We start from the raw sequence: 15,749 nt of genomic DNA, 5'->3' as shown, positions 1-15,749 counted from the left end.
ACCCCCAACTCATCTCCTGAAGACTCAAGTCCCCTGGTTCCACTTCATGACCTTATCCCCCTCCCACCAGCCCTCCTCCCTGTAACTCACTACTTGAGTAATTGAGATCCAGCTGCCTCTGTTGAACAGTTTTCATATTTGATCAATAAATACGGTTTATACTTCCCAGGCTAGGGTAAAGACTAGATGAAACTCCTCTTAAACTCCTCACAGCATTCAACAGGAAACAGTCAATTCCTGTTGACTTATCATTAAGATAACCAGCTACGTCTCAGCTTTCCTAGTGCTTCACTATTTATGGTAAACAACAGAGAAACAAAAATCATGGCATTAGGGAGGAAGGAAGAGTGTAAAGGTGGAAGCCAAGCCCAGACCTGATCAGCAGATTTCCACTCTGCGTGTAGCTAAGTTGAAGATCAGAGCCAAGCGCATCTCTGCAATAGGAATAAAAGGCCCGGATGACTTCGAGAAACAAATCCCCAACCACCTGAGGCCCTGCAATTAAAAAGGAAATGGCGAGAGAGATTAACAGTCCATTTTTAAATCAATAAATGACATACACATGAAACATACAGAGTAACTGTGTATACAGACAACTTGTATCTTCTAAAATGCACAGAAATTTAACTTAAAGTTGTGGCAATGACACCTTTAGCTGGGGATTAACATCCCTGAAAATGGTCAATATTTCTGTAGAACGTACTATGTGCTGGACACTGTTCAAAGCATTTTATATCTACTAACTTATTTAATACAATAGCTACACGACCAGGTGCTAAACTGCTATTCTGATTACAGATAAGGGCACTGAGGTAGAGTTTAGGTAACAGTGTGTCAGAGTCTGCTGGGTGGAGCCAGGGCACACGCAAATGCTTTTTAAAAATTTTTATTGAATTTATTGGGGTGACATTGGTTAAGTATGTGCAATGTTTTAAATGTCCATAAACTGCTCAGCCAGAGACATTACTCAATATAAACACAACTCGGGAATTTTTTTAATCGTGAGCTAGACCACCACAAAAGAAAACACCAATCCTGAAAAGCTTATGAAGGCGGCACAAAGAATTGGACCAGCTGCACCCTGGAGGAGCACTGTGGCCAATTAGACAGCTGCAAGGCAGCTGGACATTGCTGCTCCACAAACAGAAGCTGGCAGGCAGCGAAGGAAGGACTCTCACCCGAGTACAGAGGGATGAACACAGGATCAAGCTAAGGGAAAAGCAATCAGCAGATTAATCTTTTATCTACAGCAAAAGAATGCAGAATACTTTTGACAAGTGAAGGCAGGTTTGCTGCCCCAATCAGTGGGGGAGAAAATGAGGCAGTGGCTGAAGCCTCAGAGCAGAAGAGCAGACAAGACTGAAGACCCGTCCTGTGCCTTCTAGTTCTACACAGTCCACTCCTTTGCCTCTCAACTGTGTCTTCCCTCCGACACCTAAATTAGCAGATAGAGCAAATTAAACAACTGTTTACTGGGCAGAAGCCTGCCATTCATGCCTTTCAGAAAACAGGACCAGGAGCCCAAGTGGGCAGCAACACCTCTGATGGCTCAAGGTGCACGGCCTTGACATAAAACACCCATCTCCGAAATGCTAACTTACATTTTTTTCTTTGAATACTTCCCCACATTACAGCAAGCTCCCAATACAGTTATATGTCATTTCATTTTTCAGACTAAGTCATGACTTTTCAGAGCTGCAGTCAATCCACTCCTAGAGAAGAATCTACTGGACCATTGCTGGGTGACTGAGGGGGAGGGAAGGGGAAGGGTGAGAGGGAACGTCTGCACAATGCACATGGACCTGTAGGTAACACTTAAGGGTGGAGCTTGGAGGGACAGATGCTTCAGGCTTTGACTTTGAACAGGAGCAGCTAAAGCCACTCAAGCGATGCAATACAAGTTCATCTTGTGTTCCATGAGTAACATCTCATCTGAGTGCTATCTGGTAAACAGCAGTGTCTTGTCAAAGGAGCTTAGGCTCTGGAGTCAAACAGTTTTAATCCCAGCTCCTGGGTGGCCTCGGGCAAATGACTTACCCTTGTTCAACCTTAGTCTCTCCATCTGTGAAATAAGTATAGTAAGGAAACCCATCTCAGGGTTGTTGGAGGCCTGGAGATATGTATGGAGACATATCTTAAATGATGTATGCAAATCACTTCGCACAAAGTAATTGCTCAAAAAAATGTCAGCTGTTACTATTAACATCAGTGAAAACGCACCAGGACCTGAGTCTCCCTTCCTTCTGGCTTGACCAGAAGCTGTTTTTCCTTTGTACCCCTAGAGCCTAGGTCATCCCTACCACACTGAATGTTCCATGCCTGTCTCTCAATGAACAAGCAAAGGTCTCCATCCCGAGGCCAGAAGGGCAAGGAAACATCAACCAAACGGTGGGCACATCAGATGCCCTCAAAGCTGAAATCCCATGGACAAGATGAGGATTTTCTTCCCCGCTGTGGTGTTCAAGTGATTAGATACTAAGATCACACAGTGAATAGACACTAACATTTTCCTTTAAAGGAAAGAGGTCACTTTTCTCAGTCGATGCTCACAGGTCCACAGTGTGTAAGAGGGGACCCTTTAGGAGCCAGAGTCTAGTTCACCCCTTTCATCTGACAGAGAAAAGAGTAAGGCCAAAAGGCAGGAGAGGTTTGCCTAGGGTCACAAGACAAAAAGGTGGAGGAGGGTCCCCTATTTTCTTGAAAATAAAATCAAGGCTCATCTGAAGCATGACATTTGACTGAAGAAGTGTTCCTACAAAGTCAGTACTGCCAGTGCTCAGGAGGCACCTACGCGGCCATGCACAATCGGAACTCAAAGGTATCTTCCTAACAAAAATGTTCAAAACTTTTAAGTGGTACCCAGATATGATAATCAAACCTCATAACATGAATAAAGTACTTCAAGATGCTGACATTCCAAAGGTTAAATTATATTTGGGCCCGGCCGGGCGTGGCTCAGCGGTTGAGCGTCGACCTGGGATCCAGGCGATCGGGGTTCGATTCCCGGTCAGGGCACAGGCCTGGGTTGCGGGCTGCAGCTGATCAATGACTCTCTCATCATTGATGTTTCTCTCTCTCTCTCCCTCTCCTTTCCTCTCTCTGAAATCAATAAAGATATATTTTAAAAATAATAATAATACATAAAAAGAACTTTAAAAAAAATATTATTTGAAAGGCGTGCTGACTGCCCCTCACCGCGCTTCAATTCCCTGAAAATGGGCACTCGTTTCTGGCCTATGCTGTGTACCTATTTCCGGCTTGTCCAGCAGGCTGACCAGGATGCGGAAAGGCCTCAGGTACGCGGAGTGGCGTTCCTCGGCGTCAGCATCAGAGAGCTCCTGGTGCAACAGCTCAGCCAGGCCCTATTTTTTTTTTTAAAAGCCACATATTAGGATATTGTATACAGTGAAGCATGACATTATTGGTGGTTCTCTGGGACAGAAAGGAAACCAGGGGCACTGCCCTGAGTATACAGGCTTTTCCTAATCGTGTCCCGAGGAACATGCCCGATGTCTACTTTGAGGTCCTGCAGGAATTAAGAGTCGACTTTCCAGGGACCCTCCTTTACCTCAATTAAAAGATCCTTAGAATATTTTTCAAAAAAATATGAGGACTGGTCTTCGTAAGAATTTGAGATTTCTGATTCCGGCACGATGGTATTTCCTTTGATATCTGAACCTATAAAAGAACAAGCATCATGAGCTGGGAAGAGATCTATACTTATAAAGTGCATCGCACTGTGCAAAGGTCTCATGCTACGATATTTCTAAAAATCTAATTCCTCGACATAAAACAAAACCAAATCCAGCAAGACCAAGGTACATGGTGTGCTAACAAACAGAATTCCATCTCAATGGGCACCAATTTAGTCTGTCCCAAGAATTCAACCCAACTGTCTTTGACAGGTGTGCTTACCAGGACCTAACAGAATTATTTCTTAAAAACCGGTGTTTATTTGTACAGCGTTATGTGAAATCAAGGTATTCTCATCTATGTATCCTTCTTTTGAGCCCTGGGCAAGTCTGTGAGGTCCTCAGGGCAAGGAACAGCATCCTCATGATATAAGCAAAGAACCTGAGGCCCCTGGGGCTGTGGCTAAGTGATCAAGCACTAAACTGGGCTCCTGGTCCTCGCTACACACAGCAAGACAAGCCCCACTAAGAGGCAGCTATGCATTTAACAAAATCATCCTTTTGATAAAAATGCTTAAAGGGCCTGTAAGTACTCATCTGGAAATCCTTTATAAGCTTCCATGCAGTGACTTCTGAAACTTTTATAATGAGGGTAAGAGAGGGGAGAAAGGGTCAAGAGAACTTTCTGACTTTGGTGTGATAAGATCTACATGTTGGGGGTAAATAAAAGCTGTGAAGCACTGAGGATTTGGGGGGCAGTGATACTACTCTGTATGATGCTATGTTGGTGGATACAAACCCACTAAATGTACTACACCAAGAGTGAACCCTAATGGAAACTACAGACTCTGGGAGATGAACATGTCAGTGTAGGTTCATTAACCGTAACAAATGTACCACTCTGGGGGGCATGTTAATGACGGGGAGGCTGTGCCTGTGCAGGAATAGGGGGTGTATGGAAAATCTCTGTACCTCCCATCCTCTTAATTTTGCTGTGAGCCTAAAACTGCTCTAGAAAAAGAAAATCTTTTAAAAAAAAAAAAAAAAAGCTGTAGAGTACTTTCAAAATTGCTTTCTAGGCCATCCTTTCTTAAGTACATGAATATGGGAATTTATAAAGTCATGAAGGTACTACTCTTTCAACCCGTGACTTCCCTGTGAAGGCTTCTGACCAATAGTCAGGGGCTATTTTCCTACAAGTTTACAGGCTGTGAAACACAGAAACCCATGCCTCATACTCTCCCAAAATTATCCAAGTATCTCCTGAACATCCCAAAGCCACACACATTCCCATCTATACAAAACCTTCTTTCACACGTTTGTGGGTTTTCTCTCACACGCCCTCACCCTGTGAAATTTCCCCAGAACAACTGGCTTCTACTTGAGTACTGTTGAGCTACAGTTTTGTGGTATTTCAAGTTTCTTAAAATGGAATTCAGTTACTGTTTTTAAAATTTCATTTATTATTTCCCTATTTTGAAAGTACAGCTGCAAACTAAGCAGAGCTGCGGTGTGGGCAGGAGAACCCAGCTGCCCAGTGCCACATGCACCGTTACATTTCCAAACATCAGGACTCAGAAATGTGCCACCAGGTTCGAAGTTTATGCCAAAAATCAGCAGGAGGGTTTCACTTTAACATTCAGTTATTGCATACTTCCCAGTACCTAGTAACCATGCGTAAAGTCTTCTGTTTAGAGACATATCTCTTCGCAGCAGGGTCTGGGTGGCAGCTGAGAGAATCCGCACAATATCGGGTCTGAGCAGGGGAATGGTTCTCTCCTGGGAATCCTATCAGGAGGACAGAGGAGACGGTCAAGTCTGTTACTGACATTCTGACATGCGGCCCTTCCTTACAGTCTCCAGAGTTTTCTCTTTAAAAGGCAGTTCTCCACGGGGCCCAGGGACAGGAGCTATTCCATTTTTGCTATGTGATCACCATCCTCACAAAAGTGAACAAGGACCTTTCAGAGGCTGAAAGCAAATGGTGATCACTGAGTGGCTGCTCACCTCCCGAGACAAACAACTAATGTCTCCCCTGCCCACCCTGCCTCCTCGGGAAATACCAGCGACTTCTCGGTAAGAACACGATCAACTCACCAGACAGGTATAGAAAGGGAAGAAGAAGAGAACGATTTCCAGATTATTTCTTTGCACCAGAACATTTGAGTCCAACAGTGATGCACATAAAGCCTTTACCTATAAATGATAAATGATACGGACGTTTCATTCCTAAGACGGTTAATGTCATTTGCAGGCTACTTGTTAGTCACAGAAATGAAGGCAGCTTTTCCACCGTGTTGAATCATGAGGAAAAGAACAAGGGAAATGTGGGAAAAGTGGGAAACCTGGGCTCTAGTTCTAGACGCTGGGGCTGTGTGACATCGGGAGGCTGGTCAGCTGCAGCCTTCACCTGTTCATCTCAGAGTTGGAGGGCTATGGACCAGATGGTCGGGCTCTGAGATCTCAAATTCCATGATTCCAGAAAGGAATGTCTTTGGGTTCTAATAGAAACTTTTGGCTAAACTCAAACTCCAAAGACATTCTGTCAAATGGCCTCCAAACCAATTCAGTATCTATTTCAAGTGTCTTTTCTGAGTACAGAAGGTGCACACAGTTGCATAATAGATGATGAGAGCTGTAAGACAAATGCCAATAAAAAGCTATGAGGATTCAGAAGAGAGGAGAGCTCTTTCTTCTGGAAAAACAATGACGATGTGGGAAAGCTGAGCCTGAAGGACACAAAGCATCTCCACTGAGGCCGCTGAAGAAGGGACGGGCGGTGAGTGCAAGAGAGGCCCTTAGGAGCAAACACAGCATCCCAGCAGTCCGAGGTCGGGCTGGGCAGTGGCTCTGGGAGTGGAGGGGGCCTGAAGGGGAGAGTTAGGTATTTGGTGGGTTGGGAGCAGACTGTTAAGAATACTCTTGAGTTTGGATGTTAGGCAACAGGAAGCCAGATATTTTTTAAGCACAGTGTAGACATAAGCAAAGCTATGCAAATCTCTTAGTAATTAAAGGGAGGGGATGGGTTGAGAATGGGAAAGGGAAAAACCAGTTAGAAATTGTTATGGTCAGTAAGCAAAACTGAAGAAGCTGGAGCAGGACCATGAAAATGGAGAGAAAGAGAAGTGGTACTGGCGGGCAGGAGAGACCAGAACGTACTTATGGGCTCTCCTGTGTTCTAAGCACTATGTAGGTGCTTGTCATCAATCTCGTCACTTAACCCTCAGTGTCCTGAGGAAGATCTATTATCCCCACTTTGCAAAGGGGAATGGACTGAGGGGTAACTAATTCACACCAAGTTGCCAACTTGCTTACAGCAGAATTCCATTTCCAACATTTTAAGTTTGAAGCATGGGAACACCACTAGATGGCGATAGACAGCAGGCCCTTAAACACAGGAGGTGGAGAGAAGAGACCAAGACCTGGGAAGTTCCCAGGCGTGTCACTGCCAGGAAAGACAGCTGTCCTCGAAGGCACAGGAGACGGACACCCGAGGAACCCCAACAATCTAGGTTTGAGAGCAGCCAGAGAAGAGGGTGTGGCTGGGGAGGGACCTAGGCAGTGGCGAGAGGAGAACCCTCACGTGGAGGCGGCGGTCAGTACAACTCAGGACAGAGGAAGAAAACAGGATTTTATAAAGCAGCAGTCTGTGCAAGGCTTTCTGGGTACATTGCAGCTAACCGTCCTGCTGAAAAGCGGGGGCTCCAGAAGGGCCCTCTTCGGCTGTGAACACTTATTTGAATATATACATCGTAATGTATATGTTAAAAACAACCCCCCCCCCCCCCAGGGTTTCCTTGTGCATGAAGACATCTCCTCTTCTGGCTCAGCCGCTCATTACACACACTCTGACTTCAAGTCCCCGCTGCTCCCTAATGTCCCTTTGAAGCTCCAGTGACAACCTGTGCCTGCGTGTCCGGTGGCCCCCCACACCCCCAGTGAGGAGTGAGTACCCACCGTGAGCTGGTAATTTGTCCCCAGCATGTACTTCTGCTCCTTGCCAGGCAAGTCCCTGCTGATGTGGCCCACCACAAAGAGCGAGGCGGGCAGGCGGATGGATGGACTCGCCAGGACACTTCCCCACAGGGCAGCATAAAACACCTCTTTGCCGACCACCAGGGACAGTCTCAGGAGCAAAGCATCTGTTCTGTGGACAAGAGATTAAAGAATTTAAGGGCTAGTTTCCCACATGCCCACGTCTCACTGTGCTGCTCCGAGAACGCTCCATGAACAGCCCAGGTCATTCTCCCTGGCTGTGGGTGGAAACACCATCATCCTCAACATTCTGAGCCGCTGCCATCTCTTATCTTTCTGTGTTTGTCTACCTGCCATTGTCACTGAATCTGAATCTGCTAAAACACACATATCCTGAGAGTTACAACTTCCTAGCCAACAGGCAGCAGGGTGGTGGCTGCGTCAGTCACCACAGCATTGCAGCAGCAAGATCCATCTGGTGGATGCCTCACTTCTTTACACAAGGGTGGGGCCACCACCAGAAAGGGGACAAGCAGAGCAGCCACTTTATATCAAAGCATAAGGAGTCATTAACACGTCAAAAAAAATGGTTGATGTGACTGATTGGAGACTTTATAATAATAAAGATGCTCCCAACTTGAGCACAGCCAAAAATGCACTAAATGATATTTGACTTCATAAATACTGGGGACAAATCCACCTGGGCCTCCCACTCCTCTGCAAGTTCCATAAAGCCTGAGATGGAGTTTTCTGTCACTGTGCCCACAGCACCTCCATAGAGTGACTCCCACTCTGGGAAGTTCTGCCGAGACCAACGTGTATTCACCTGTCTTTATCTAGGTCTCTCCCGTGACACCACGTCAGCAGTTTCACCTATGTCCATCAGCAACAGTGTCATCGGTGGATCAGGGCTTGTTTTTCCCTGACGCCAACTACAGCCAGGCCCTCTTGCGCTCGGTGCTGCACCTGCAGCAGACTAAGGCATCGTCCCTATCAACAGCGAAGACAAAGCTGGCAGGGAGGTGACAGCATCTGCCAATAAAACAGCAGAGGCAAATCGCCACAAAGGAACTTCACTTAATGACCTGACTCAGAATCCTAAAGCGTGCCATTTCTCACACTTTCTATTTGCAAATTAGACAGTAAACAGTCACAGTTAGGAAAAGGACCAGCCCGGTGGAGTGTGGTGGTCTATGGGGGTTTCTAGTGTCTGAATCCTGTGTCTGCTTCCTGGCTGTGGTCCCCAGGGTAGGTTTAATCTCTATGCATGTCAGCTTTCTGCTACAGAATGGGGAGATGGGAGATATTGCCAGAATGACGTGAGTCTCGTGAAAAATTCTCGGCCCAGGAGAACAGATCCGGGCTCAGGCAACATCACCTACCATTATTGTCAGGTCAGCTCTTTTTGCTGACGCATTTCTGGCCCCCAGATGAGTGGCTGACACACACCTGGCACTTGAAACATCTGTCAGATGAATGCCACTCTTCCCCTTTTACTATAACCCAAACTGTCTTCAGCTTACTTTTCAATAATCAATTCAGTGTATACAAAAACACTTCAGACATAAAGTCTACAACCTTTTTACATTAAAAATGAATTCTACAGCTCTGGCCAGGTAGCTCAGTTGGTTAGAGCATCATCCCGATTCACTAAGGTTGCGGGTTCGATCTCCGGTCAGGGCACATACAAGAAGCAACCAATGAATGCATAAATAAGTGGAATAACAAATCAATGTTTCTTCTCTCTTCCCCCCTTCCTCTCTCTAAATATTAATAAAAAATTTTTTTAAATGATTCTCAAGACTATTTGGCTTTTTGTCCAATATAAATTTATCGTATTAATAAAGTTATTATTGAAATTTTGTTTAATAATAAAATATTTGTCACAAATGATGCAGTTTCATCTTCTCAGAAAAAATAAAGATGAAGAGGCCTGAGTAACCATCAAGCATTTAGGAAAAGCACGCAGGATGGCTTAGCAGCTGAAGGTATCGAGCACACAGAGCTTATCTTTCCTATGCCCAGCTCTGGACGATGCAGCAAAGGCCTAACTTAGGGCAGAAACAACACTCAGCAGCTGCAGTTACAGTATGTTGGGAAGATGGGGCTGTGTCCCCTGCACAGACAGGATGGCCTGAGCTAGGAAGAGATTCCTACAACATCAGATTAGTTTAGGAAGCCCTGGAGTGCTCCTCTCTCTCCAGCATCTCTCTCCCAAGAAGCCTGCCACTGAGAGAAAACCCACCAACACTGCCGCGCACACATCACGATGCCCCCTTTGCTTACACGGCGTCTTCCCAAAGTGCATTCCACGAACACTGCCGCTTGAGCTGATCCACTGAAGAGGGTTTCCACTGTCACAAAGTCTGGTAATGTCACACACACTGTCCCTTCTTCAATATTCAGAGTACATTGGCTAATTTTTATTAAATAAGTGCAGCTTTAAATTTCATTTTTCAAAAACTGATTTTGAGAGAGAGAGAGAAAAACATCGATATGAGAAAGAAACCTCAATCGGCTGCCTTGGAAAGCTGGTAACGAATACCTTCTGGGCTGCAGACAGTGGACTTGGTTCCTTGTCACAGCCACATTTACTCAGTAACTCATGCAGCTTTACTCAGCTTTTGGTTCAATGTAAAGGAATTACAATGTTTGTTATGCAACTTTAGCAACTGTTCAGATGACGCTCATTTATCAACTAAGAGGACACACAAAGACACCCCAACTATTGACACACTTCTGCTATCATTCACTGACAGATTTTTAAAAATGCAGCACATTTTGGGAACTGGTGTTCATCTATCAGACAATTGAAAAAGCACTTGTACACACATCTGCCCAAGCATGTGCACGCACACAAATGCACACGTATCTGTTTGGACAGCATGAATGGGCCAGAACTTCTAGGAAAAGCCTGAGTCTAGGAGCCAAAAGACAAGTCTGGTAAAGGTCCTCTTGTTGACCCCTATGTGAGCTTGACCTTGACCTTCCATTAACCACACACCTCACCATGTGCAGCCACAGCCCACAGTGGTCAGGCTTTAAAATGGCAACAAGACAGACTGCCTCCTAAGGAAGTGGATTCTAGTGACTCCACCCGTTGATTCTCCACTGGGAATGGAAAGCTCCACTCACTTGCTCTACAGGACAGCTGGAAATGGTCAAGCTTAAATTCCTTGTGAGCTCGGTCAAATCCTAGCACAGATGCTCGTGATTTAAACACACCCTAAATCACTAGCACACGCCCTCAAGTCATTCTGATTATTTTGTTCCCTTGAGTTTAGGAGGGCTCCAAGTAGACTTTGGATGAATTCCTTAATTCTACCCCTGCACCCTCCTCCCCCAAATCACCACCAACACCAGGGCAAAGGTTGTGTGACTGGGGACCTAGCGTGGAAGCAATTCGAGCAGAGGGTTGTGTAATCAAATGGAAACTATTGCAAGCACAAGATTTCTAAACCCCCTAGTCAGGCTGCACATGGGCTCTGAAAGCAGGTCACATGAATAGAGGCTGATCACTGGCATCACTCCGAGCAGTCACTCTGCTGGGCATGCGTTCCCCAGCAATTGAAAAAGCACTTGTACACACATCTGCCAAGTCTCATTTAGTTCTCCAGAAAAACAGGACACTGTGTATACTCAAGTCTGAATGGATGTCTACTTTCTCCCACTCCTAAGCAGTGAGCAAAACGCCTGCATGGCCCAGCCGGGCGTGGCTCAGCAGTTGAGCATCGGCCTAGGATACAGGAGATCGTGGTTCAATTCCCAGTCAGGGCACATTCCTTTGTTGCAGGCTCGATCCCCAGTCGGGGGCGTGCAGGAGGCAGCCGATCAATGACGACTCTCTCATCATTGATGTTTCTCTCTCTCTCTCCTCTCCCTTCCTCTCTCTGAAATCAATAAAGATATTTAAAAAACAACAACAAACACGCCTGCATGACTTATGCATGTCAGCTTCACAAATTTCTCCAAGTGCTGCTGAAATGGGTCAAGCTATCCTGCTTAGCATCACCTTTTCAAGCCCTACCCATCAAGGAGACTTGGCCTTGCTTTCCTACTGAGAAGCAGCCTAGTATGGCAGGAAGGGGAAGGACTTCAGGATCTGCCAATCGTGGGTCAGGACCCCATCTCTGTCACTGTGGACTGTGAGACTTTCCTGCTTTTTATCTGTAAACAGAGGTATTCTCAGGAGAACATGGTATTTGGTCAAGCAGAGACCAGCACAAATGTAAACCATCCACCCCACTTCTGCACCTCGCCCTGCCTCATGCATCTCTGCACTTTTCCCCAGATTCTTACACAGCAGTGACATAAGACACAGTGGCTTGGCCACCAGCCTGGATGGGCAGAGGTGTCAGCGAGGCTGAGACCCACCTGTCGTAGATCTCCGAGCCCTCCTCCAGGCCGGGCAGCAGGCCGATGATGAAGGCCTGGAGACTGGGCAGGAGCAGCTTCTGCAGTGGGAGGAAGTACTTCTCATACAGGCCAAGCAGCACGGGCCTCACTGACATGGCTGCGTGTGCCAAGAGAGGAAACAGCCCACAGCTTCAGGAAGAAACGGGGAGAGAAGGGGTGAGTGAGACACCTACTCGGAAATTCCAAATGATCAGCCAGACAGTTGATTAAACTAGAGATGTAGACTCCTGCCTGCTCTGAGATGGTCACGACATACGATGGTCAGCAAAGTGCAGGCCACTGGGCAGCATGCACCCACATCCCTTAAAGAGACATGGGAGGATGTGCCCCAGAAGGTGGCCCGCTGCATACCCTCTGAATTCTGCTAGCTTACCATTCACGGATCTTGTCAACTGAAACACGGGGTACTTGGATAATAAAATGGAACACTGGGGAAGCCAGCGTACCTGTACAGGAACAAATCCTTGGCCAGCCATTTGGTCCCCACAATTTTAAAGATAATCTCATAGGTTTCCAGGGCTTTCAGGTGCACACCACTGGGCAGGGCAGGGTGCAGGCACTGAGCCAATCTCTTGCTGATGAGGAGCCGTCGTGGCAGCAAGGAATACTTCAGGTTACTCTGAAGAGCCTGGGAAACAAGAGGAGAAACGCATGAGGAAGAAGGTGGTGATGCTGACAATGGAACACACCAGCAGGCCCCAGGTGGCTGTGAGAGATGAGACAGAAGGACAGAGGGACTGCACGGGAGGGCCCAGGGGGCTATAAGTCAGGCTCCAGGACACAGTGTCGGGGACGCCTCCGGCAATGCTGGGGATGAGGCAGGCTCCAGACTCAAGAGCAAGGGAAAAACGTCTCCTTCAAAGTGACTTTGTCACTGTCAGTCCAGCTTCTCAGCCACACATGGGCACTGTGCACAGGTGTGGCAGTGCGCTTGTCTGGGGAGGCCCAGTCTATACAGAACAGGCACACGCATTCTGTGTGGAACAAGGTGACCTCCCATCCCTGTTAGGACTCGGTGCTCTCTGGGAGCCCCTGCATTTCTGCCCAAGGAGAGGAAGAGGTCTCAATCACCCCGTCACAGCCAGGGGGCTCCCCAGAGGAGACAGGTGGGGACACTTCTAGGCTGTGACTCCTGGCACCTTCACCAATCGGTTCCACAGCTAAAACACAGAACCCTGTCGGCTCCAGGGCTGTGTGTCCCCAAGTGGGACAGGGGCCTCATCTGTGCTGAAGCATCCTTGGCTATCTGCTTACCGGCAGTGTGAGCAGTCAACGCCGAACATCAAGGCCCCAAGCACCATGGCTGGGTGGGTCCTCATGACTCAATCTTGTAATACTGAGTGTCTGTCATTACGGTGGACATAACACAAATATTTAATGAAGGCCTACAGGGTGAAGTCCACACTTCTTAAAAGAGCCACTCAAAGGCCTCCAAAGCATAACTCCTGCCTGCTTCAGCTGCACACTCTAACACAGGCCTATGTGGCCTCTGGCTGCCCCTCTGCCTGAACGGCCTTCCTTCCTGCTAATTTTCCTCACATGAAACCAGCTCGGTGTGCCCCTCGTGGAGGCAGAATGGTCCCCCGCCCACATTTAGTTTCTCCTCCACCGGGTTCTGTGTGCTCATTTATCACCAACTTACAACGCCGTTCTAGCAATTACCTGCCTAACAGTCTGACTTAGGGGGTGGTCACTCGAGGGCAGGTCTGTCTCGCTCTGTGTTGTCTTCAGCTCTCTGTGCCTACAGCACAGGAGGCCACCTAGAGGAAGTGGCAGACGCGGACAATGCCAACTGTACTCTGCCCGTGAGTCAGAACAGCTGGCCCCAGGACAATCCAGTCTTAGGACACGATAGCTTTATTTTTATAAACTAGCAAAATGATCCCACCTCTAAAATAAATACTGAGGCTGTGTAGGAGGTAAAGGGAAGAGAAGGAAAAGAATATTTTTCATCAGAAGCCTGCGGTCTAACTGAACTTTCAAATACAATTAAACTACACTTAAAAAAAGAGATAAACTATGCCCGGCCGGGCGTGGCTCAGCGGTTGAGCGTCAACCTAGGATCCAGGAGATCGCAGTCTGATTCCCGGTCAGGGCACATGCCTGTGTTGCCGGCTCCATCCCCAGTCGAGGGTGTGCAGGAGGCAGGCGATCAATGACTCTCTCATCATTGATGTTTCTATCTCTCTCTCTCCCCCTCTCCCTTCTCTCTGAAATCAATAAAGATATATTAAAAAAAAAAAAAAAGAAACTAGCCATGGCTGGTGTGGCTCAGTTGGTTGGTGATCACCCTGCAAGCAAATGTGGTACACACAATGGCTGTGACACAGCCTTAAAAAGGAAGGACACTCTGGCTCCTGTTACACATGGATGAACTTGAAGACATTATTCTAAACAAGCCAGTCACAAAAGGACAGATACTGTGTGATACCACTTACATGAGGTTCCTAGAGCAGCAACATTCATAGACATAGAAAGCAGGATGGTGGGTGCCAGGGGCTGGGGAAGGGGGAGCGCATGTTATTGGGTACAGAGTTTCAGTTTGGGAAGGTGGAAAAGTTCCAGAGAGAGATGGTCGTGATGCTTTGCACGAGGGTGTGAATACACTGAAAGTCACTGAACTCTATACCTAAAAATGGTTTTGTTATGTATATTTTACTGCCCCCAAAAAAGAAAAAAAACTGTCTCCTTTAAAAGTTCCTAGAAGAGAGCAAAGCACCGAGTGAGTGCTGACTTCAGAACGCCAGGTGCTCGTCAATAAATGCAAACAAGCCAGTTTAAGAGCATGTCTCTCATGAAGCAAATGGTAAAATACCAGAACGTCTTCCATCTGGAAGTCGGCCAGCTTTATAAGGATGTTTGTTTCATGCCAAAAAACCAAGTAGTACAGTGAGTAAGCCTGGCCAGGTGGCAGCAGCCCGAACACTCATTAAGTATTTTCCACAGGCCACCAACATGCCTGCCCTTCCAGAAAGAATGAAAACAGAACAGAGGCTCGGTAATAACAGGACTGGCCAGGACTTCCCACATTAAAGTATGCCAAGTACTGATGGCAGAGAGTGTCATGCCTTACCTGAAACAGCAGTGGCTTGGCCACCCTGCCAGCTTGGGGGAAGGGGGGTTGACAAGAGACAACTGGAGAAAAAGGCACAATACGGGGTGGGGATTTCACAGGTAGCCAGTGAGGTCAGCTCTTGTTTAACTGGGGGATGACACCTGTTTGACTCCTCTGTAAACAAGGAGCTTCCTTCTCAAAAATGTCACCACCTGTATGGCATGCAAGGCACTTAATCAGTTAAGTCTCACCACGGTTACAATAGCCATGTCCCAAGACCCCAGCCAGCAATAAAGCCACCAGCAGGGTGCTCTGGTTAACTCTACCTTCTGCATCACTTAGACACACATTAGAATACATTGTTTTCTTTTAAAAATTTCTTTATTTCTTTTGAGTCAGCTTTACTGTATTATTACAGTGAATATTAACTTGTACTTTCTGGGCAAATACCAGGCCAGGCCTCGGAGGTTGGCACAGCGGTGGCTGACGTGCAGCTGGTACTAACTAAATGTCGGGGAGGAACAATCCTGCTGAAGCCCTGGGCCTGGCACTTTCACAAACTCATTTTGAACAGTTCAACCGGTTGGCTAGACTGTGGACAAAGCACTCTGTTGATCTCACGAGAAAGAGCCCAGGGAACACGATGAGGAGCCCGGGCTCCCAATCAGCCA

At 47.0% G+C, this 15,749-nt stretch overlaps 1 protein-coding gene across 1 annotated transcript in view; it reads right to left on the bottom strand.

Annotated features, from left to right (window-relative positions):
• DOP1B (DOP1 leucine zipper like protein B) overlaps nucleotides 1-15,749 on the bottom strand; it is a 72,580-nt gene that overhangs the window by 42,188 nt on the left and 14,643 nt on the right. Inside the window, exons 3-10 of the mRNA XM_087818398.1 lie at nucleotides 12,470-12,651; nucleotides 11,982-12,152; nucleotides 7,590-7,779; nucleotides 5,730-5,828; nucleotides 5,297-5,420; nucleotides 3,569-3,678; nucleotides 3,248-3,362; nucleotides 375-495 (exon numbers count right to left, since the gene is read on the bottom strand). Coding sequence (XP_087674524.1) covers nucleotides 375-495; nucleotides 3,248-3,362; nucleotides 3,569-3,678; nucleotides 5,297-5,420; nucleotides 5,730-5,828; nucleotides 7,590-7,779; nucleotides 11,982-12,152; nucleotides 12,470-12,651 — 1,112 coding nt within the window. The remainder of the gene's footprint in view (nucleotides 1-374; nucleotides 496-3,247; nucleotides 3,363-3,568; nucleotides 3,679-5,296; nucleotides 5,421-5,729; nucleotides 5,829-7,589; nucleotides 7,780-11,981; nucleotides 12,153-12,469; nucleotides 12,652-15,749) is intronic.

Source organism: Miniopterus natalensis, chromosome 6 (genome assembly GCF_054644295.1).
Source record: "Miniopterus natalensis isolate mMinNat1 chromosome 6, mMinNat1.hap1, whole genome shotgun sequence".
Lineage (NCBI taxonomy): Eukaryota > Metazoa > Chordata > Mammalia > Chiroptera > Miniopteridae > Miniopterus > Miniopterus natalensis.
Note: the sequence above shows the minus strand (reverse complement) of the source record. Positions and strands in the feature narration are given on the sequence as shown.